This window comes from Sphaerodactylus townsendi, linkage group LG06 (assembly GCF_021028975.2).
Source record: "Sphaerodactylus townsendi isolate TG3544 linkage group LG06, MPM_Stown_v2.3, whole genome shotgun sequence".
Classification (NCBI taxonomy): domain Eukaryota; kingdom Metazoa; phylum Chordata; class Lepidosauria; order Squamata; family Sphaerodactylidae; genus Sphaerodactylus; species Sphaerodactylus townsendi.
In genome coordinates this window covers 61,049,640-61,073,105 of record NC_059430.1, presented here as the reverse complement: position 1 = coordinate 61,073,105, position 23,466 = coordinate 61,049,640, and the positions used below count along the sequence as shown (strand labels likewise).

Genomic DNA, 23,466 nt, shown 5'->3' with positions numbered 1-23,466 from the left:
TTAACCTCCATATTATGCAGATCAGTTCCTCTGGAAAAATGGCTCCTTTGGAGGGTGCACTCTATGGAACTGTATCCTGCTGAGGTCCCTCCCCAAACCCCACACTCTTCAGGCTCCATCCCCAAAATCTCCAGTTATTTCCCAACCCAGAGCTGGCAACCCTAACCCTGTGCAGCAGAGAAGGCTGAGAGAGTGAACTGGTTTTAGATCCTCCAGCAAATGTCTATGGAAGAATGCAGGCTCAAACCTAGTCTAATATTTTAACCTTTACACCGTTCTAGCTAATGCAAACGAATTTCACCTGAAAAGTCCAAGTCTGAAGCAAAATTTTAAAGAGACAGTCTTGTCATTTCGGAATGCATATTGATGTAAACAAGCTTGTATTAAAACATATCATATTTCAACCAGTTATAGAACTACCCTTCTAGCTAGTTTTAAGGGAAAGTGAATTGGTGTCAAGGATGAATGGGTGTGAATGTTCTGTAAGCCATTAAAGGTTGAAATGGAAATTGGGTGTGAATGTTTTTGTTCTTTTACTGACTTAAGCCCTTTTAAACTGGTACAAAGGTCTAGACATGCCCTATGAGCTTTGCTGATGTATAAGCATTCAAGGTCTTTTAAAGTCTGTAAGCACTTGGAAGGGAATAATGTGATCACTGAAAATCAACAGAGGTTTCTCAAAAACAAGTCATGCCAGACTAATCTTATCTCTTTTTTTGATAGGAGAGGGAGGGAAGGAGGGAGGGAGGGATGGCATCAGTGGTGGGATCCAAACAGTGGCGCCGCCGCACATACACACCTCCAGTGCCTATTGGGCAGGGAGGTTGCTTTAGTAACCCCTTCTCGGCACTCAGAAAAAATTAGTAACCACTTCTAGAGAAGTGGTGAGAACTGGTTGGATCCCACCTTTGGATGGCATGCAAGGGAGGGGAGGGGAAGGCATTTGGACATGGCCCACCCACCCTAGCGAAGGAAGGGGGAGGGGTGCCATGCAAAGGAAGGGGAGGGAAGGGAAAACCATTTCCCTTCATCTAGTAGATGTATTTACTTAATTTAATTTCAAATTGTCTGCACTGCAGAGTGTCAAAAGTGCCATCTAGGTATTCATTTTTGAAAGAGATGTGCAGATTCTTTTAAAAATAAACGACAGGGGTTGATGGCTAGAATCAGTAGGTAAGAATTATTTTACTGTAAGGCAATTTATATTGGCAAATATGACTTTCACTAAAGGAACTACACTGAGGTTTGTTCTTTAGTAGTTTTGTGACATTAACAAGGAATATGATGGTTACATATTCTCTGAAGACATTCATCAGCGTTTCTAACAGAATAGTATTTTTTAGTTGCACTAAAAATTGCTGGGGACTCAAGTTTCTCCAAACAAATATTCATTCTCATTCCGGGGTCAAAGACCTTCACACACTTTATTGTAATTCTTACAACAGACCAGACAGTAAATAGACTGATATTAATTTCCCCATATTGCAGATGGGCTATAAGAGGTATAAATAGGCATTTTTACAGGACTTCTGTTTGAGAAATGGAAGTCTTGTTCCAGTAGTTCCAAATACACAGGGGGCTTTGCTGAGCAGGAAGATAGAAGAAGAAAACCCTCCCTATAATTATTCAAATTTTTTGATTTATGTATTATTTTAATTTTCTTATCTGTAAGGTTTGGCATATACAGATACATGCTTCATTTTCTGATCATGCTCCAACATTTTTAACTTTTCAATTTCATCCATAAAAACACCAAAGGATGGAGATTAAATAGCTGGCTATTACATGATATATTTTAAAAAATTAGGTACAATAAAAAATTTAATACCGTGTCCAGTTCTGGGCTTCACAATGCAAGAAGGATATTAATAAGTTGGAACGGGTCCAGGGGGCAACCAAAATGGTAAAGGGTTTGGATTCCATGCCCTATGAGGAGTGGCTTAGGGGGCATAATATGTTAAGTCTGGAGAAGCGAAGGTTAAGGGGTGAATGTTTAAATATTTGAAGGGATGTCATCTTGAAGATCAAGCAAGCTTGTTTTCTACTGCTCCAGAGAATAGGAAAAGGAATAATGGATTCAAGGTACAGGAAAAGAGATTCCACCTAAACATTAGGAAGAACTTCCTGACAGTGACAACTGTTTGACAGTGGAATACACTGTTTCAGAGTTTGCAGGAGCCTCCTTATCTGGAGGCCAACAGAGTGCTGGATGCTGCATCTGCTAGGAAGTGCCTTGAGTCAGGAGCTGCTCTGGCAGGGAATTGAATTCCCATGTTTCAAGCCCTCAGCCCTAACTCCCAGATTCGGCGATTCATTATCTAGGAATCCTGCAGGCAACTTTAAACAGACATCTGATGCACATAAATGTCAACCAAAAGTTGCCTTTCTTTTCAGCTGGCAATGCACCTGATCTTCACCACAGATTTTCACAATCCTCCCAGCCATAAATGTGAGCCCCTGAGTGCTTCTCAGTGAAGGAATTCTCAACAGTCTCCTGTCCACACCCCAGTAGCCCTGTACCTGCCATATTTTAATTTACATTTGTCCACCATCTTCACTGTGCCTCAAATGCCTAGACCTGGTACATCCCAGCACCCTTGCCTACTTTGCCAAATCATGTGTCTGACCTGAAGGAAACTGTAGCTGTTTCTTTGCTGTAATTACTTAATGCAAAGGAAAGGGCACTCCACACAGATTCTGATGGAGTGTTTTTTTATTCAGGGATGAGTTTTCTGAACACAGCTTTCATAATAGGGTACTGGTGAGCTCACTTTCAAATAGGATTGTGAATTTCCATGTAGGGCCTGGATATCTCCCAGAATAACAACCAGACTTGCCATATGCTTGCTTTCCATATGCTAGACTTACCATATGCTTAGATGCTAAGTCATTTTAAATTGATTTGTAGTATGAATAGGCAACCATTTTCCTAGTGATGACATACTAAACCAGTCATACATGTTGTCCTGCCAAGTGTAGGGTTGCTATCTCCAGCTTGGTAAATGTCTGGTGATATGGGGTAGAACCTGGGGAGAGAAGGGTTTGGAGAGGGAACTCAGCAGGAACACAATCCCATAGAGTTCACCCACTTCAACTGACATTTCTTCCTGGGAAACTGATGCCAGTAGTCTGGAGATCAGTTTTAATTTCAGGACTCCAGGCCCCACCTGAAGGATGGCAACTCTACAAGTTGGAAAATTTGGTATAGCTCTGTATTGTCGAAGGCTTTCATGACTGGAATCACTGGGGTGCAGTGTGGTTTCCGGGCTGTATGGCCGTGTTCTAGTAGCATTTTTTCCTGACATTTCGCCTGCAACTGTGACTGGCATCTTCGGAGGATCTTAGTATAGCTCTGTTTTCTGAGATTTGTTAAGTATAGAAGGGTAGTAAATTTCACCTCACCAGATGATTAAGAAAGCACATACAGAGGACTAAACTATCCCAGGTGAACTATGTCAATCTGGCTAGACTGGTTGTATCACCCTGCAAACAGTAAGAATATTTTTACTGCCCCTTTTGTGGCAAAATGTGGTGAGGTCATCTATATGACTCAAACAACCAGTTCACCAAGTACTTATGATTACTACTTCTGTGCTGCTGAAAGTTAACCATAAAGACATCCATGCAACAGAAACAAATTCATGAAATGTAAGTAAGCAAAACATTTATTCCTCATATTTGGTTGCAGACATTTTGCATCTTTATGCAGAAACAGATGTTTTAGGCATGATTTCTGACTGCATACAAAGTAGTATGATAGTAATACTTACATCTTTGTCTTGAATCTAGAAAAGCCTTAAATCTTTTATGGTTGCCTCTTTAGACTACAAAAAGTACTTCTTTAGCTCAGAACACGACACTATCATATACTAAATGAAAGTGTGCGTGTGTGGGGCGTGGGACCTTCTAGTAAGTTTCAAAGAATCTTTTGTTACTGACCTTCACAAAACTTCTCGCTGCAAAGTGATTGAAAATAGGATGGTCACGTAAACTGAAACGCTAAAGGCCAAAAAATACACTTATTATGTTCTGGCCTTGGGATTGTGATGGGCGTGTACAACGCTTTACAAAACCAAAATGTGCGTGTGAATGGCTTTTGCGCTTAGCCAAGCCACCCCGCCCTCTAGTAGGCGGCGAGACGGCTCCAGGGTGACGGGCGGGTCTAGGCCACAGTCTAGTACGCACGCGTCAATTCAGGCCGGCGGGGATCAAAGAGACAAAACACACACAGGACCTATTCTATTAGATTCCGGTTAAAAAGCGTCCGCCTGAGTGTCAAGATTGCATAGGTCGGAAATCCATGCAAATTTTTAAATGAAGCATAGCAGGTGTTAGGGGGTTCCGTTTCCTTTCTGTGGCTTCTCGTGTTCTCTACCCCGCAAATATAAAGGAAGCTGGAGTCTGCGACACGTCACTGTATTTATTTATTTATTTATTTGTTCCACTTTTATACCGCCCTCCCCCAAAGCCCCTCTGCAGTCATTACTCCCCCCCCCCCCATTCTTCTTCTCTACGCTGTGAGCCTGTTACTAAAATTTTCTTTAAAAGTCAACAGGATTGTGGGACACTAGTTCGAGTAAAAAATTAGTTTTGTTTCTAAAAGCATTGAAGGACAGTTGGAAAGCAAATGACCGGTTACTATATCCTGAAAAGATATAGTCTGCAAGGGTTTGCTGAGATTTGTGCTATCGTTGACAGATACATCATATACAAATGGAAAATCATCTGTGCTTTTAAAAGCTGCGTATCAGACAGACTGTATCAGGACAACTAAGGAGGGTGAGTCCCTTTTTTCCTGTCACATAGTCTTGAAAGCCTCAGGAGCCTTCCCATAGGTTTTTTTTAAATCATATCAGGTTTTTGGAGCAATGTTTAGGACCTCAAAACACTGCAGCATAAAGAAAGACCTAATGAGACAAAAGTCCGAAAGAAGGGAGATATATGAATTGTGTCAAGAATTTTTTGGGGAGGGAATATAAAGAAGTTCTATAAAACAGGAAGACAAATTAATCCTCATGGTCCTATTAATTTGCCACTTTCCTCTGCTATGGAAGGCTATAATGAGTGGTAATCTGGAACTGAAAGCCTGAAAATCAGCTCCAAAACCCAACAATCCCAGAAGAATGGCGCGTGGGTCGGAAGCGGCGGCGGTGGAGGTGGGAAAATGAAAGTGGCCGCTGCCCACCTCAGCGACGATGGTCTCTTCACTGAGCCAGCACTCGGCTTCTCTCACTGTCACCTAGGAGCAACCGTCTGGTCTACCCAGCCCATGTTGCCTGAATGAGGAAGAGCGGGCAGGCGGGGCCGCCGCCAGCAGGACCCGGAACAGTAACAACAATGGCCAGCTAAATGGCAGTGTTGGTGAGTAGGAGAAGAAGGTGGCAGTCAGGAGCGAGGCTGCCTGGTCGTCCCACATTGCCGCCCTGTCCCGGCAATATCTAGTGGGAGTGGCTGGGCCTGCGCCAGCCTGCCTGCGGCAAAGTGTTTCAAAACTGCCTTCGGATAGTTTGATGCGGAGGCCAGCCCCAGGGGCCAGGCTGGCGCCGCCGCAAGCCGGAGAGAGCGGGCTTCAGCCTCGCGCCGAGACCCGAGGCCTGTGGCTGCTCTGCACAGCAGCGGCTTCTCGCCTGAGGCGTCGGCCCGGAGGAAGCCCAATGCCTGGTGGGGGGCGGTGGCTAGACGGCCGGCGGTCACGGCTGGACCTTGGGAGCAAGTGGAAGGCGGCAGAGAAGAGGGAGACGCCGCCCAGCGAGAGCCGCAGCGCTGTAAGAGCCAGGCTGTGAATGGAAACAAGTTCCTCTCCTACGGCGGCCCGGTTAAGAGGGATAAGTATTCGGACTCTGAGGAGGAGGAGGAGGAAGACGACGACGGCCAGGAAGAGGTGGCAGAGACGAATCAGCAAGTGTGGAAAGAGGAGTCGCTGGCCCGCCAATACCTGGCCAGGAAAAGCCTGAGCAAGTCTTCTCCACCTTTCTCTGCCTGTAAAGGTGCTGCAGCCAGCGATGGCTTGATGGAGACCACAGGTGAAAGCAGTTGGTGGCCTTTCTACCTGAAGCCACAGGGCAGCGGTTGATAGTCTCAGCCAGCAGACGGCATGGAAATCAGACAGTGAGATGGACTAATCAGTGTCAAGCAGAAGAGGTGAATGTTTGGACTCAAGCCCGCTGCTCCCCAGATACCGCTGCGGCTCTTCTAAGAAGACTCATCCACTTTTGTTGCCACCCCTGCTTGCTGACTTGGACAGTAGCAAGATGACAGATTCTTTAAGCGCTAATAGGAAACCAGCCAACAATCATGTCCTCACAGGTGCAGTCGGGGGCTATGGTGTTGAACCCAGGATATATACTGCTGCCAAAACCCTCTCTCCAGGTGCTGCTGCTTCCTCCTCTATTAGAGTAAATCACTCCAACCACACAGGTTCTAATCACACGTACCTGAAAAACACATACAACCAGAAGCTCTCAGAGCCTGAGGAGGATCTTCTTCAGCAATTCAAGAGAGAAGAAATATCCACCACAGGAGGTTTCAGTGCTCACTACCTGTCTATGTTCCTTCTAACTGCTGCATGCTTGTTTTTTCTGATACTGGGACTCACGTACCTAAGAATGAGAGGTTCTGGAGCAACTGACGATGTGGGAGTTGACAGTAAGTATTACAATCTGGAGTAGAGCTCTCTTGCTATCTGCTTGTATGACAAATAGGTGAATCATAACAAATGCACTATGGATGGGTAGAGGGCCAGGAAGCCTGACTTGCTGTCTGGTCATAGTTTTCTATTCACAATGAAGGTAGGAATTGCAGCCATGGCTTTATGTTACCTAATTCAGTTTTGTTTTCCTGTAGATTTATTCTGTTTTTTTTCACACTAGTAGTTATCAGGGGGAGGGGGACTGTAACCAGGTGGCTTGTGCACATGACTATACTGCAAGAGAGTTATGTGTTTGACTATTTTGTTGTGATAGTAGATTTTTACCTTGTTACCTCTAGCCTAGAGACTGCTTTTGTGGCATGGTTAGAGGTTTACATGCATTTGATGCTAAAATACTTGAACTTTGGCTAACTTGCTTTCTTGCAGAGGGTTGCTGCATGTGCTACAAACATTTCCAGTGGGTGACACTTTTATTTCGTACTTAATGAATTGCATGGTGTGGATTATAACATATAAAATAAAATAGTGGCCTGGATCCCATCTAAATTTCTGTGGGTGCGAGGGGCTGTGATTTTTGCTAGTTCTCTCTTCTCTTGGGATACCTTTAATCCTGCCTACAGCTATTGGGAGGTGTGGTCTGCATCCCCCTGGAGCAGCATTTGAGAAGCTGTTGTGGGAGAGGGGTAAATCAGCAAAATTTGTTCCCCATTAACAACGAAATTTTAGGAGAAATTCAACATCTGCATTGTGATCTGCATGTATTACACTTATTCCTGTCTGGGAAACAGTTATGTATGAAGTTGGGAGGTGGTCAAGTGTGTCCTTGATTGAAGTTCTGTTGGAATAGTATCTGGATTAATTTCTGTTAGCAATGGTTACTAAAAGTTACTTAGATAAAAGGCACCCAAGTAGCTGAAGGAGCAGAATAGTCATAAAAAGAGCCAGTTTGACTTCAGAGAGAGAGCAAGGTAGTGAATAGTGAGAAACCTTTTTTCCTCATTAGTTAAAAGTAGTTGTAGCAATATGCTGTATTCTGTTCAGTACACAAGTTCTTTGCATTTTAATGTGCTCCGCATAAAGGTAGAAAGAAAATACTTTGATTTTTGTTAAAAAATCTTGTTTTCCATTTGAAAATATATTTTAAATATATACCATGTGTCTCATTAGGCCTTCTGAATTTTGAGTTTGAGGAATTTAAAAAAAAATCTTGGTGTTTTCTTCATGTTGACCCTGTTCTGATGGAATAAAAATGGAACATAGTGAAATTCTTTCCCCTGAAGAATAAATAATAGTTCCATAACTTAATAAAATATTCTTGTTAATGGGAGAACTTATATATAGAGTGACAATTAAATGTGTTACTGTTTTATTGCCTAGCCAGTATTTAAGTGAAGGCAATGCAATCTTGGGAGAAGAGGGCATGGTAATTGTGCCATGGCCAAGCCAAAAGTGATGTTGCTCCTTCCCCTGTGAAAGTGGCCTATGTAGTTTAATGGGTTGCACCACTGATTTTGCCAGTGTAAGTCTGCTCTGGACTGAAAGGGCTCAGGAAGCTGACTAAGGGCTGGCCCTTGGGCACAGATGCTGCAGCTGTGCTGGCGGTCGGGTATCATGCTGCTGTGTGGCTGCTCATAACCAACTTGGGTGCCTCTGCACCGATATAAATGCCCTTTAGACTGTGCAAGTGGTATTTTATGCTGGCGCTGCTTCCTGAGCAATTTTGGCCCCATCCCCAAGAATTACACTGAAAATATTTGAACAAATAAGGCAATTCCCTGAAATTTGTATCAGAATATACAACTATTCTTCAGCTACGATGTTTTAATTTTATTACTATGGGTAGTCGTATTATAGGTTAAACAAGTGAAAGACAGTTGGTGAACAGACTGTTGGAATTGTGCTTCTGTATACAGGTGATTTTGGCAATGAATACTGAACCTTTTGCTATGCTTTGAAATCATTTATAGTTTTCCTTTCTCACTGGGACTGAAAATGGATTACACAGAGGAAGTCACAATAGGATGAGGCATTAATAAGCAGTGCAATAGAACCTGTGTTATAGAAATCTAGAACCGACCAGAAATCTGAAAACAAAACAAGTAAAGCATAAATATTAACATGGTGTGTTAAACAGTGCAAGGATTACATACTAAGACTGTGTTTTGTAAAAAAGATTAATATCCTGATTTTATGATTTTGCCATTTGGGATTAAGTACATGAGCATGCCGTGCAAGGCTAGCAGTGAGCTGTTATGTCCAACTTACTTTTAAATGTAGAGAGAAATATATTGCAGTTAGTGACTAGGATGAGACTGCTAGTGCTGACTGTTGTGTGGGACAATACTGTACCAGGTTGCTGAGCTTCTGTACCATATTTAATAAAGTATTTGGGGTAGTTTTACTTCTGGCTCTTGACAGGGTTCAACTAACAACTGCATCTTCTGTCAGGAGGCTGGGTGTGATCTTAGATGCCTTCCTCTCCATTGAAGCACAGGTCACACATACTGCCAGGCTGACATTTCTCCATCCACACCAGCCAACTGGTGCCCTACTTGCTTCACCCAGACCTTGCCATGGTGATCAATGCAACCATTACCTCCAGACTAGACTTCTGTAACTCTCTTTGCACAGGTTTGCCCTTGAGGCTGCTTTGGAAACTCCAGCTGGTTCAAAATGCAGCTTCACAGGGATACCTTGGCAAGCCTACATACAGCTGGTGCTCCATCAGCTGTGTTGCCTCTAGGTTGAGTACTGAATCACATTCCAGATGTTGGCATTACCCTAAATGGTCTGGTACCATCATATCTACAGGGCCGCCTTTCCCAGTATACTCCTTGGAGAGCATTAGACTCAACTAATAACAGCCTACTGGAGATCCCTGATCTGAAAGTTGTTCAGCTGACCTCAACCATTCTGGTCTAGAGCCTTTTCCATTCTGGTCCCGGCATGGTAGAACACTCTGTCTGATGAGACCATGTCTGATGAGACCAGGGCCCTGGGGAACCTATCTCAGTTCTGTCGGGCCTGTGAGATATGATGATTCACTAGGCTCATGGCTGAGGACAGCAGCAGTAGTCCATTTAAGCTGGCCTGCCTTCTTTTTATGTTGTTTTATGCTTTTTTATGTTTTACATTCTTCATTGATATATATTTGTCCTATCCTCAGGTTTGTAAAGAGAAGAGTGTTATGCTGAGTGAATTGTAGTTTTACATTTGTATGTTTAATTGTACACATTGTTGTGCACCGCTCTGACTCCTGCTTGATGGAGCTCAGATTAAATAGGAATCCTATTAATCATGCCTGTACTTTCCAACTTAATAGTACCTTACTTGCATTAAGGGGGGAAATAAATGATTGCTCTCAAATATTATGGTTGTACTGTGACATTTAGTATTATACAAATGATTTGGTTCTTCACCATTTTTGAATGCAAACTGTTGATGCCGCCTTTAATTTGAGATGGTACTGTTGAAATGGTTCTATTAACTTTTTGTTTTTTTCTATTAGATAAAAATCTGTTCACAGAAGAATTACAAGTAAGTATATGATTAGTGTCTACACTAAGAAGACACATTCGCTTGAAAAGTGCTGAGGAATAGGCTTACATAACCGTTGTGATTTTACTATAAGAAGTTTGATAACCATTATGTAAGCATTTTATATGCTCTCCAAAATATTAACGGTGTTGGAGAGTCAGTCTTGTTTGACTGGGCCATATTTTAATGTTCGGTTTGAATCCCTTGTACACCCACACTAAAATTATATTGTTGAGAAGAAAAAAGGTGAATTGGGAGATCCTGGTCATCTTAGACAAAACATGTTTGAAGCTTTATTCAAGAAATTTCTGTCTTAAGGCAAAGTGCTGGTTCCAATTACAGACTTTGAATGAGGTACACACATCAGTTCATACTGCTTTGCTTCTAACATGTATCAGTTTTAGTCTGGCATTTCATAAAATCTCTGTTAAATCCTCACTGTCATTGAGGAATTAGTCCTTAAATGACAGAGAGTTGTGCACATCATTCTTGTATCGAGATATAATTTTATATTTCACATACTCTGTGTTCTTTATGCCATTTTGTAATAGTGGTTGTTGATAGTTTTCCTCCCATGTCTTAGGACCCATGGAAATGTAAGTAGTCTAACAGTTAATCTAAAGTTCCCATCATTCCAAGTTTAATAAAGTCATTAGAAGAGTGTAACTACCTAGTTATACCTAACCAGGGAAGAGTATTCTCCAGTCTTCTTAGTGTTGAAACACACTGTACTTTAATTGGGGTGGGGGTGGGGAATCTCGCATTTAAATTGGGGAATTCTAAATATTTGGGATGCAATACTTGTCTGTGTTAATAAACTGAGTGCATTAAATAGTTTCAGTATTTGCTAATTAGCTGCTTAAATTTCTAGGCAAATCTCATGAACAGCTTGTACAAACTTCATGATAAGTTGGCACAAATAGCAGGTAAGACTTATAAACTAATATGTTGGATTTCCAAAGCATGCACATAGAGGGGCAAGAAGTAGTTGTGGCAATAGACCAATATTTGTTCTTTTTAATTATAGGAACATTAAGGCAATAGTTGCTTCATTTATGTTAGGTTGATTATATTGTTTAAAGGCTTAACAAAATGCACTGCTACGAACAGGGGAAATTGATAAAATTGTTCCCACTTTCCTTTTGAAAACTTGGTTTTCTTTTTGAACAGATGTGTGGGTACAGGTAGTGCCAATCCCTGATGCCCCTGTCACATTCCATACATGGGTGTTCATGTCTCTGAGTATCAACTTTTTGAAAGACTTAGAAAATTGCTGGGCAAATGGGCAGTGATTCGCTAATGCTCGTTCACTCATGGTCCATAGAATCCAACCCTGTATAACTCCATAGCAGAAATAGACTAGATTAAAAATATTCCTGGTACCAGTTAAAAAATAACCATTGCTGCTGTAATACTTTTGTGCTACATTCAGAATTCACTGTTGATTATGTTAAGTCCAGAGAGGAAGGAAAGTAGCAACAAGTACAGTTCTAGACATGCATGTGGAATGGTTTGTGCAATACTCTTGTATGTTATAAAGCAGTTCTTCTGTTTGTGCAGGAGGCTGTCCTAGCTTTTGTTTTAATCAATCAGTTGTGCAGGTAAAATGAAACCTTTGGATTTAATTTCATTTTTCATATACATTACTTTTTTCATAAGATGTGAATCGTCTTCCCCAAAATGGATGATACTTTTTGCATATCAGAATATGCATCTTTGGACCCAATCAGTGTTTTTTTTTTCAAATCATTTGAAGTTTTAAAAACATTGTGAGGTGTGTGGGACATTGTGATAATTTTCCAGGCCTATTTTATTCAAGTATATGCTTTTAGTCCCAGTTGACATATCCCACCAAGCTGGTACTATTGTTGAAAATGTATTTGCATCTGGAAGCAATATTTTTAATAGTTCTGAATTCTGGTACTTAGTAACTAATTCAGAAAGTTATGCCTGAATCCTTGGACACAGTTTAAGCTTCCCCTTTGTTACAGGTTGATGGGAGAGGATCAGGTTTGTTTTTAAGTTGTCATTTTTGGGTTCACATATGTAAAACTATGAAGAGGTACTGTATCATTTATGTGATGGCCGAAGGCCATCATACTCAATAACTGAAGTGGTTGATTATATGATATTCTGAAACTGAACAACTCAGAAGTAGGAAAGGCTGTATTTTGTCTCACAAAAAGATGTTATTGGATTGTATATTCCTCTGTCACAGGTTTAAACTCAACCCTGCACCATCCACGAATGCCACCAAACCGAAAAAAAGCCCCACTTAGCCCCAAGGTTTCCCTTCCTCAAGAGCAAATGCCATTTGAACGTTTGATGATAATTGTTCAATGAACTATAAATGCTCTTGTATCAAAGTACCATGTTCTGTAATGCACAAAATAATGGTTTTGACAAAGGCAGCATGTAAAAATGAAAAATAATTCTTATATTTGTTCAGGACTATATTCTGATGTGGAAAGATACAATTTTTCAACCACAGCACGTCAACTGACCATACTCAATGGTCTCATCTCAGTATGTGAGTCTGCATCAAAGCCTGATCAGCCTCTTCCTGTCTTATTTTGTGTGCAAAAACAAATCACTAAAAATTAGTTTCAAATCCCCATTCAATTTTGACTTCACTTTTACACATAAAATTAAACGAGTGTACATTTAATGAACAGTACAGAGATCTAATTTTAAGTGGATGGAAAGTTTAAGCAGTGTATCACATACAAAAATTCTAAAATGTTGAATCAAAGCTATTCAGATTCCTGTTCTGAAGCTCATACTTGTGATATGCCCCTGACAGTGGAAATGCACTGATAGACACAAACTTTATTTATGCTGGGCATCAGTGAAATATTATCATTTTCAGTTACTTAACAGTGTGAATTCAGTTTTGGCTATGTGTTCTCCAATATAAAGAAGTAATAGACAAAAATATTTAATTCAACCAGGAGAGCATGAGTGTGGCAACTCTGACAAGCAAGGTCTTTCCATTCAGGAGGCAGCTGAATATTTGAAAGTAAGCAAATGTTTATCTTTATATGAATGTTATGTATATTGAGTTTAAATTACTAGTTTTAGATGTACTTAGCTTGAAAAATTGAGCTTTGATTATATTTATTCAGATATTCATAACTGAAAAAATGTAAAACTAACCCAAAGCAACAGATCTTGTAAGTGAAAGAAAAAAGCACAGGTTCTTATTTTGTTCAAAGTAGTGTTAGTTTTTGCCTCAGACTAAATTATTGAGTGTAATCTGTATTTTTAAAGTAGAGAGTGTTAATATATCACTTGAATTCTTGCAATATTCTTGCAATCTAAACATGCTTTACTAGAGACCAGAAAGCTTTTTAAAAAATGTCCTGGTACAAATGTGTATATGCCCGTTGCAATATGAAAAATTTCCTCATTATTACTGTGAATGTATATATCAAGGGATTCTCATTATCAGAATGTAAATGTTATTTTTTGTGAATTGGAAGAGCAAGAGAGACCAAGATCCACACTTACCTTTTAAATTTTCTTGTTTTAGAGTTTAGGTCCAGAATATGAAAGTGAGCTTAACAAATCCCTGCAATGGATTCTAAAAAGTGGAGAAGATGTTGGCATAAAGTAAGTCATTTGTTTAATAATTACTTTTTTTAACACACAGGTCAGTTCAGGCACTATCTGTATGTGAACAAGGTGTAGGCTCATGTGTGCTCTTCCCACTCTGTTTTCTGTTCAGTGCTCACATAATTTGCTGTGATGTCTGATGCATTATGGTTAATACTTCAAGTCACAGTTAGAAATAACAGTTTTGAAATGAGTTTCTGGGTGTGATCTCAAGGTTGAGTGTTTGCCACAGTTTGCTGATTTGGATGCCTCAGCAAACCATGGTTAATGCTGAAAATAAAATGCATGTTCATGATTCTCCAAACCATGACTTACATTATCATTGTAATTGAGCCATAGTTATTATGAAAGTAAGGGTTTGGAAATTTTCTTTCTGTAGGTGTATTGGCCACAACTCTGATGAGGAATCTATAACTAATTCAGCTGATGTAAAATACCTGATATCAACCAGGCCACAGATGTCATTTACATGTCGTTTTCGGCGTGCATTCGTTACTGTAACATGTAGATCATTAATTCTGCTTTTAGGTGAGTGTCCTCTCATATCAATGTTTATTTGAATATGTCATCTTAAAGTACAAGATCATTGTTTGCAGATTATTTCTTAGGAGTGTGGGAATCTACTCTGAAGTACAATACAGTGTCTGAAAGAAGTAATATGCAAACTGTGTTCTAAATACTTTGTTTAGGATTGACAAGGACATAAAATGTATTAATGCAACTATGTATTTCATTATAAGGGGATAATATAAATAACTTTTGATAACTTCACAGGCATTATTTGTTCATGCCAAGCAATTATTACTATTTCCATAGCTGCTCATCTAAACTTGGCATAAAATAGAAGTTTGTGCGTACTTTAAAGTAGTGAAAGAAAATATGAGACTGTTAGTTCCCTGATTCCATATTTAGTCTAATCCCCACTGAAAATCATTAGCTAGCTTTAGGCTGTTGCTGAATATAAGTTATTTGTATGGCATTATCAAACCATGAATATTAATAAATGTTGGGTGATTTAACTGACCTTTTTAATGCTTTAACACAGGTATAGGCATGATTTGGGCAGTCTTGAGGTATATGAAATATTGGTGGTCTAAGGAGGAAGAGGAGACTAGACAAATGTATGATATGGTTGTAAAAATTATAGGTAAGTTTTTAAAAAATGCACTGTTTTCAGAAAATAGCCAGATGGACAATGTATGATTAAAATGAGCTTTCATAATTTCTAGCCTATGGGTTGAGAAATACAGAATGTGAATATTGAGAATATTTGGATGGATCTTGAATGATCTGCATTGATCTTAAATGTAAGTGGAAGAATATCCAACTATGTATGTGTTGGAAAAGAGAGCATTGGAGGAAGAGGCTTTTCAAAGCTTGTTCTGCTAGTTAAGCTACCACTTGTTACATCAACATTCCTTTCACCTGTACTGTTGGGTGGCTCTGATCCTGGGTTGCCAGCTGTCTGGAATATTTCTTACTGTACCCCTCAGGCCTATCAGAAAAGGTTGTATTGGTTGTACTGTCCGTACATACTTCAGATCACATTTATCAATGTGATTGTTTCCAGCTTAAATTATGTTAACTGTGATTTTTTTCAGATGTCCTAAGAAGCCACAATGAAACATGCCAGGAGAATAAAGATTTGCAGCCATATATGCCTATTCCACATGTACGCGATTCTTTGATTCCACCTCAAGACAGGTACAAGAAAATGAACATGTAACAATGTTAGGTCAATTCATATAATGATTCAAAGAGCATCTGTCATGCCCCCAGAGAGGCTTTTGTTATTTCCCCATTAAGCTTCAGTTTCCCCATAGTTAGCATGGGTTTTAGTTCATTGTAAAGTCTTCTAAGGAAGGGAATTTTAGTTAGCCCCTGTCCTTTTAGGACATTTCCCAAGAGGCAGTCTTTGTTCTTTACCCAGCAATCTCCTGTTTTAACTCTAGCCAGTCAGTCAGTGCGAGGTGCCAAGGGTAGCTGGAGACTGTAATGTTCGTGACTGTTCTGCTGCCCAAGTGAATGTGTTTTTGGTGCCCTGTACTTGGCTAGGACAGAGTGGGGAAGACACAATCCAGATTCAACAGTTCAAACAATAGGTTTATTACTTCGGAGAGTTAAGACCGTAACTCCTCCTTTGGGTCTGTCTAAATCAAAATACTTGATTGTCTTGAGCAGATTTGAAGCTGTAGACTGTGTCTTCTCTTGGTTGCTTTCAGGAAAGTCCACTGTGCCTTTCTTCCTTTTAGTTCCTTCATTCTTTGTCTGATTCTAATTGCTGTTAACCTTAACTGGCTCTATATATCACCATAGACTACTACGTCACAAATATTACAGTCTCCAGCTACCCTTGGCACCTCGCTCTGACTGACTGGCTAGAGCTAAAACAGGGGATTGCTGGGTAAAGAACAAAGACTGCCTCTTGGGAAATGTCCTAAAAGGACAGGGGCTAACTAAAATTCCCTTCCTTAGAAGACTTTACAATGAACTAAAACCCATGCTAACTATGGGGAAACTGAAGCTTAATGGGGAAATAACAAAAGCCTCTCTGGGGGCATGACAGCATCTTTAACTTCAACCTGTGATATAAGATGTATAATGTTCCTAATAGTTACTGGAACAAAGAGATATAGTTTTTTTAAATATGTGAATTTTTTTGTTCTGTATTTAAGGAAAAAAATGAAGAAAGTGTGGAATAGAGCAGTTGATTTCCTTGCTGCTAATGAATCTAGAGTTCGGACAGAAACACGGAGAATAGGTGGTGCTGATTTTTTGGTTTGGAGATGGATACAGCCATCTACACCATGTGACAAAATGTTGGTTATACCCTCTAAAGTATGGCAGGGACAAGGTATGTATGTACTTTGAAAAACATACCAGTTTTAGTTGTCAGACTTGGCCTGTTCAGAAAAACTTACTTCAGACACATCATGCATTTGACTTCCTGTGATGCTTCTTAAGCTACCTGAGACTTTAGAATATAGCAATAGTTCTGAAAGTTATTTCTGTCTTGTACATTGTGTATATTCCTTGACTTGTACATTTTGTGGAGTGCCTAACTTGGACTCTGGCAGACCCCAACACATGTGCACATTTTGGGAACAACTATGAGGAGAGAACAACTTCAAAAGCATAAATTTCTGTTTAACAATGAGCAGCTAGTTTCCTTCAAATCAATCCTCTTTTAGCATATCTGTATAAAAGATTAAAACAGGAAAGGTGTTTGGATTAGGCAATAGCTATTGTAGTTGCCAACAGTATGAGTGTTTGTCTGGCAGAGTTGGCAACCAGACATGGCAAAACTGTTTACTAGTGTTGTATGTTGGGATGCTGTTTGTTCGCTAGCTAGCCTATGGGTGTTCTCAAGACAATAAACTTGACTTGCATTGCTTTCAAGAGAACTGCTTTGTTGCCTGAATAAACGTTAAGTGTGATTTACTGAAATAAACATTAGAATGCCCAGATTGTACCTTCTTAAAATTGAGTTTGCTTAAACCTGAGCTATGTTCAATCCACTTTTTTGAGCAAAAAGGCACACACAGAAGGATGACTAAATCCCCCCGCCCCCGCAAGCTTCTGTGTTTAGAATGCAGCCAGGAATAAAGTGATGGAAGGATTAATCCTTTACACCTTTTGCTGTAAAATGTAGCTCCCCATCTTATTTGTAATATGGGCCCCATTGAACAAATGGGTCTCCAGTATTGTGCATATGTATTTGGTTTACACATTTACACATATAGGCAAATGGGGTAGTTAAAGTACTGTACCTCTTCAGACTTAATGAGGAATTGGACTTTTCCCATCCCATGCTTCCTTATGTGCAATTCCCTGCTTAACAGAAAATATGCATAGCAAGCCAAGAGAGAGGCTGGAACCTGTCTGTTCTATGTAGTGCTGTTGTATTTTATACAAAGAACCATCCAGAACTGGAATATACAATCTGAAATGGTGCAGTTCGTTTTCCCATGGGCTTCAAGCATGAAATGTGGCCACATTTAATTACGTGAATGAACCAGATCTCACATAGTAGTTCTATATACACTTTCTTAGAAGTAAATACTGATAGGACTTCTGAGTTAACATGAATATAAGTGAATTATGGTGTTGGCTGCTTTCTTTCATGTCTATATAGTGGGCATAATTCCTTTTTTCCTAGCTGTTTTGTTAACAAACATCATTTTATCTCCTTTGGTTGGCATGTTATATTGTAAATTCTGCTTTAACATTCCTTCACTCCAGATCTGTAAGTAGAATTTGAGGAATGATTCTCCCTTTGAGCCATACAAATTCTGTTTTAGTGGGAGGAAGAAATTTCCCCTTCTGTCACCAAAATGGACCCACGAGATAAAAGCTCTTAAATGTGTTTCCATTTGGATTCTAAATTTGAGTGATGCCATGAGTCATTTCCAGCTACACATTTGGATGTCCATGTATCATTGGTCTTCTGAAGAAGCATGCATGCACATGAAAGCTTACACCAATAATAAAACCTCATTGGTCTTAAAAATGCCACTGGGCTCAACCTTTTTCTGTTACTTCAAACCAACACAGCTATCCACCTAAATCAATGGTCCGTGTCGTTGAATACATACTATATACATATAATAAAAGCATACGTATAATAAAAGCATAAGTAAAATCAAAGAATATCCATGTTGTTCATTTGCATTTGTTAAATGTGTCAGTGTTAGCACTGTGGGTGCCTGTTTTTATAGTTTCTTTGAAAATCAGTTTTAAACATAACCACAACTTAGGAAAATAATAATAAATAAGCTTAGGAAAATAATAATTCAGTTTTCCCAATTGCCTTTTCATTTATGCTTTTTGGGGGGGCAGTAGTGAGTGAAATGCATTTATACCAGTCTGTGCAGGAAACAGTCTAGTATTTAAATTATATTTGAACTAGTGTGGTGTCTTTGCAACATAAATACTTTTGATTTCTTCATAGCATTTCATCTGGATAGAAGAAACTCACCTCCAAATAGTTTGACACCATGCTTAAAGATTCGTAATATGTTTGATCCAGTAATGTAAGTGTAATTTTTCATTACATAAGAAAATAATAGTATTTTTGGCTAGAAGTTACAGAAGCAGAAAGAAATGCAAATGGATTCACTGTTTCAGTACAGGGTAATGGCACTGGGGGTAAGGGCAGGGGATGGTAGAACAAAATTACTCCTTGGATCCTGTAACTGTTTGTCTCTATATAAGCTTCCTGTTGAGAATCTTATTCACAAATCTGATTGATTACTTCTACCCAGTGCTTGGTCAGATCAACCTGTTGTATAAATGAGAAATACAAAGAGTTAAGTTTATTGCCAAATGGGAACATACAGAACGCTCTGCCATTGCTCACTGACTTCATGCAAGTCCTGCTGCAATTACCCCACTCATAAAAAAGTTACTGTTCATCATACATCATTTACAGGTTTTATGTCCTGGTGCTCCAAAGAAGTATCCTTTGTATTACATGCTTATCCTGTTCACTATCTTTGGGATATAACTGCTGTGTAAACTACTTGTTAATGAATCAGCTAATCCTTTGACATAAGTTACATTCTGTTATCAATCGTTAATAAGAACAATCAGTTACTGTAAATGAAAAATATTAACAAATATGGCTTTTCAGAAATACTGGTGTGCTTCTATTCCATCCCAGGATGGTTTTAATCCATTGAAAAAAGTGGCCTGGTTTTGGCTTCACTAGAAGAGAAACGACATGCCATTGTAATCTCCAGTTAGTGCTACTCAAAGTATCCTGTTGCATGTTGTTACCTATTCTGTTTCATTCTGATTGAGGATTTGAACCTGAATCTTCCTGGTCCTAGAGCAGTCTCACTGCACTGATTCACTAGCTTTTTAATATATCTTTAAAGTTAGATTATATTTGAACCAATAAAAAGATCATTGGTTCTTACCTGTAATATTTGCAGGCTTTTTTGAGACATTTTTTGTGTCAAGCAAGTCAGCCACTGTGCACTCCTAAGTCCACTTTGGCAGTATGCTTCTGAGCCTTTTTTCCTCCACATCATGCAATTTCAATTTTGTGACAAGTCATAATTTGCTTTTCATAGTCTGGATGCGAATAATGGATGCATATCTAGCTTGGAGATAAACATACAAGCACTTGGAACAGTAGATGAATCTCAAAGGAAGAGAGGCAAAAACATGACACAAATGATAACTGAATATGGTTTGATGGCCAACACTCCCTCTCATTGCAGCCACTCCTATTCTGCTGACACATACCACTGAAAATATATCCAGTTACTATTGTTTCCTAAATTAAGACTGCTGTAAACTTTAAGAACAAAAATTGGCATGCAGATTTTGATTTTTGATGTGTGTTCTAGGGAAATTGGTGATCATTGGCATTTGGCAATTCAAGAGGCAATTTTGGAAAAATGTAGTGATAATGAGGGAATTGTTCATATAGCAGTGGACAAAAATTCACGTGAGGTAAGACTAATTTTTAATTTTTAATTCACATGCTAAACTTTGTCACTAGATCAAAACCAAGACATTATATTTTTCCCTTGCAGGGTTGTGTGTATGTCAAATGTTTGTCTCCAGAATATGCTGGAAAAGCTTTTAAGGCATTACATGGTTCCTGGTTTGATGGTAAGAAGTTTGAATTTGCAAAATTCGGTAGTTGCCTTAAATAGCAATAATAGTTAACTTGTAGCATAAATATTGCAGGCCTCTTTTTTAGTAAATGTAAGCTTGTTCAAGGTTGTATTAAAAAAAACTTTTTAGAAGTTAAAAGTCTTAAATATTATTGTACCTTATTGCAGGAAAATTGGTAACAGTAAAATATCTACGGCTAGATCGATACCATCATCGTTTTCCCCAGGCTATTACTTGCAATGCTCCATTGAAGCCATCAAATACACACATGAACTCGATGTCCCATCTTCGTCTCCGAACAGGCACAAGCAACCCTCAGGGGAACTCCTGAGACATTGCTACTAGAAACTGCTAACTTGCCACGGGAACATTTCCTGTCTGGCCCCGTCTTCCACTTTTAGTACTTTTGTATGTAACATTTTCATTAATCCACGTTCCGGAAGTCTCATGTTTCAGAATATCTGAGTAATAAGACAGTAAAACTGAACTAAAAGAACAATTGCTTTCGAGGTGTGTTGGATCTCAAGCAATCCAACTAATTGTTTTGCATGACAAATGTTGAATTTATTAAACATTCTCAGATGTGGCTGTATTTTTGCACCAACAAGTGTTTGATAATCTAAAAGCATGGAGATGTACCGTATTTCCATAATTTCCTGTGAAAAAACTTGTAGGTATTTTGTAACAAAGCCCCCTACAGTTTATGATGGCAAGTGAATAGAAGTGTTTCTTTCTGTCTGGTCTTGGTTGCTGTTGCAATAAAAGTTTTATCTATGTCAGTCTAGGGATGGAAACAAAATTCTGTTTTGGTGGGAAAACCAACAATGCAGATCTGCTGGTTTTGTATATAAATGTAAATGCAGGTGGTGGCAGCAAAGTAATCTTGTTTTGTGAAGATGTCTGCATTCAAGCAGTGAATAAGCTTCCTGTTTTATTCATAACCTAATGTTTTATATATTTTGACTGTACCCTTACATAAAGGTCAAACAGTCAAACACCTTGAAGTATTAGATACAAGTTAAATATCTTTTATAGGTTTTATATTAAAATATCTGGTTATGATTTTATGTGAATGGTCTGATATTGTGATTGTGATGATGGATTCAAAATTATGTGAGCAATAAAGAAGTGATTGGCAGGTACTCAAACACTTTGTGAAAACCTGTTATTTATTACAGAAGGAAGGCAGTGGTAACATACCACTGAAGGAGTAGACTTTCCTATAGGGTTTTGCTACCCAGACATGTAAAACTAAAGATGCACATATTTTGGAAACAAAATTTTGGTTGTAAGAGCTTAGGAATGCAGTACATTTACATGAAGAGTTGTATATGTTTCTATATTAAATTAATGCTTTTTTTACACCTAAAACCACAAAATTTGTTGAGAAATTTAGTTGAAAATATAAAATTATTGGCTACAATAATTCCTGTGAATGCAGCATAATTTGTCAATCCAACTGGACATTGTATAGAAGAGATGAGAAACCAACCAGTTTAAGAAACATTGATTAAAGCCCAGTTTTATTGTAGATAATGGATCTGCAGCATGAACTTGCACAAATAATGCACATTTTTTAATGGTTAAGTGAACATGATGCACACTATTCTGCAACAGAAAATCCTATTGTGCCTTACCTTCCTGCTTTTTGTGGGCAACATGTTTAATAAGGGAAGGTTTCTTACCTGGAAAAAACCCTTAGTTTTATGTCTTGGATGCTAACAAGTATGTGTAATATAATCAGCCGTGCAAAATTCTACTCCCCAAGAGCAAGTACATATTTTTGACAAGCGAGTAGATTTTTGTTAAGTCTGATAGATTTTTCATTACTACATACATATACAAATATATATAATATACATGTATATGTATTATATGTATATAATCAGAGTTTGCTGTATTTGTGCATCATAGTGATTTTATTGACCTGATCTTAGTAACCATCTTGTGATCTGTTGCAAGCGTGAATGTAAAATTAGTTGTGGCCGTTTAAAAGGTTGCCTTTGATGCTGATGCATCTTCCTTGCTTAAACTATTTGTAAACACTGTACATTTATTATAGTAATCTGTACTATTATGCAGCTTATTTTACCTAAAAACGTTGACCAATATTCCTTCCTGCAAGACAGATGGGAATGTGTGTAATACCTTGGACACTTGAGAAAATGAGATGTTTGTAATTTGTAATTTGTCCTGTAAAAACACAAAAGTAAAACAAGACTAATTAAAGATTTATTAGGGCTTTTTATACATGTGTCAGTTTTTAAATGCTTAAATCAGGGATCATTGGAAGGTCTTGCGTGTTTTGTGTGTGTGTGAGAACGCATGGAAGAGAGGGGTATTGTACTTAAAGCCACACTTTCTGAGGTGAATTTCTTCCTAAGAGTCAGTCTGTCTTCTACTTACCACTAAATGACCCTAAAATCCTAAACTACAGAATGAGAAATAGTATTGCATTGACAGGGTCAATGCAGCTCTCAGACCAGTGAGAATGTTTTGGGATTCTATAGCTATCAGGTGTCTGCTGATTCTAATTTATAATTGCAAGTAGTTCTAAACCCCCTTTGAAAGATACCCACTTCATTTCACTTGCACAAGTTCTTTATTTTCCCTTTGTTTACCAGAGGCAAGTAAAGGATGAATGTATCCTAAGCACCATTCCTTCTTTCAAACTGCCTTCAACCCCCTAGGAACGTTGTTAGCATACAGCAATAGTTCTTGTGAAGAATGTGTGTCAGAATGCAGGTGCTTGCATCCAATCATTCAAAAGGAAGGAATGTATTCCAGTGGCCACTTCTTGTCATTCCAAGTTTTAAAAAGCATTCAATGTTAAAAACGTGTTTTAAATTAATATTTTAGAGTTTATGGGGCTGAGTTCTTAATGTTAGGTATTTATTGGTTGTTATTTACTCACCCCTCTTGTTGTATTTTATGTCGATGTTGTACACCGCCCAGACCCCTCCGGTGATGGGGCGATATACCAAATTTAATAATAATAATAATAAACGCCAACAACCAGCTAAAGATCTGGCAGC

The 23,466-nt window shown here is 38.8% G+C and overlaps 1 protein-coding gene across 1 annotated transcript; it reads left to right on the top strand.

Moving 5' to 3' along the window:
- Positions 1-5,288: 5,288 nt before the first annotated feature.
- On the top strand, positions 5,289-22,679 carry LEMD3 (LEM domain containing 3). Its single transcript, XM_048500539.1, has 13 exons — positions 5,289-6,645; positions 10,158-10,186; positions 11,058-11,112; positions 13,138-13,205; positions 13,719-13,798; positions 14,181-14,329; positions 14,847-14,948; positions 15,403-15,505; positions 16,477-16,655; positions 18,753-18,834; positions 20,158-20,263; positions 20,347-20,425; positions 20,599-22,679. The coding sequence occupies exons 1-13, from the start codon at positions 6,252-6,254 to the stop codon at positions 20,760-20,762; spliced, it is 1,590 nt and encodes a 529-aa protein (XP_048356496.1). The 5' UTR covers positions 5,289-6,251; the 3' UTR covers positions 20,763-22,679.
- The last annotated feature ends 787 nt before the right edge of the window (positions 22,680-23,466 follow it).

What these genes read in the sequence shown, in the direction of transcription:
- LEMD3 (XM_048500539.1), top strand. Translation starts at nt 6,252, where the DNA reads ATGACAGATTCTTTAAGCGCTAATAGGAAACCAGCCAACAATCATGTC. An exon ending in TATGGTTGTAAAAATTATAG is followed by an intron (nt 14,949 to 15,402) that starts GTAAGTTTTTAA and finishes GATTTTTTTCAG; the next exon opens with ATGTCCTAAGAAGCCACAAT. An exon ending in ACATGGTTCCTGGTTTGATG is followed by an intron (nt 20,426 to 20,598) that starts GTAAGAAGTTTG and finishes ACCTTATTGCAG; the next exon opens with GAAAATTGGTAACAGTAAAA.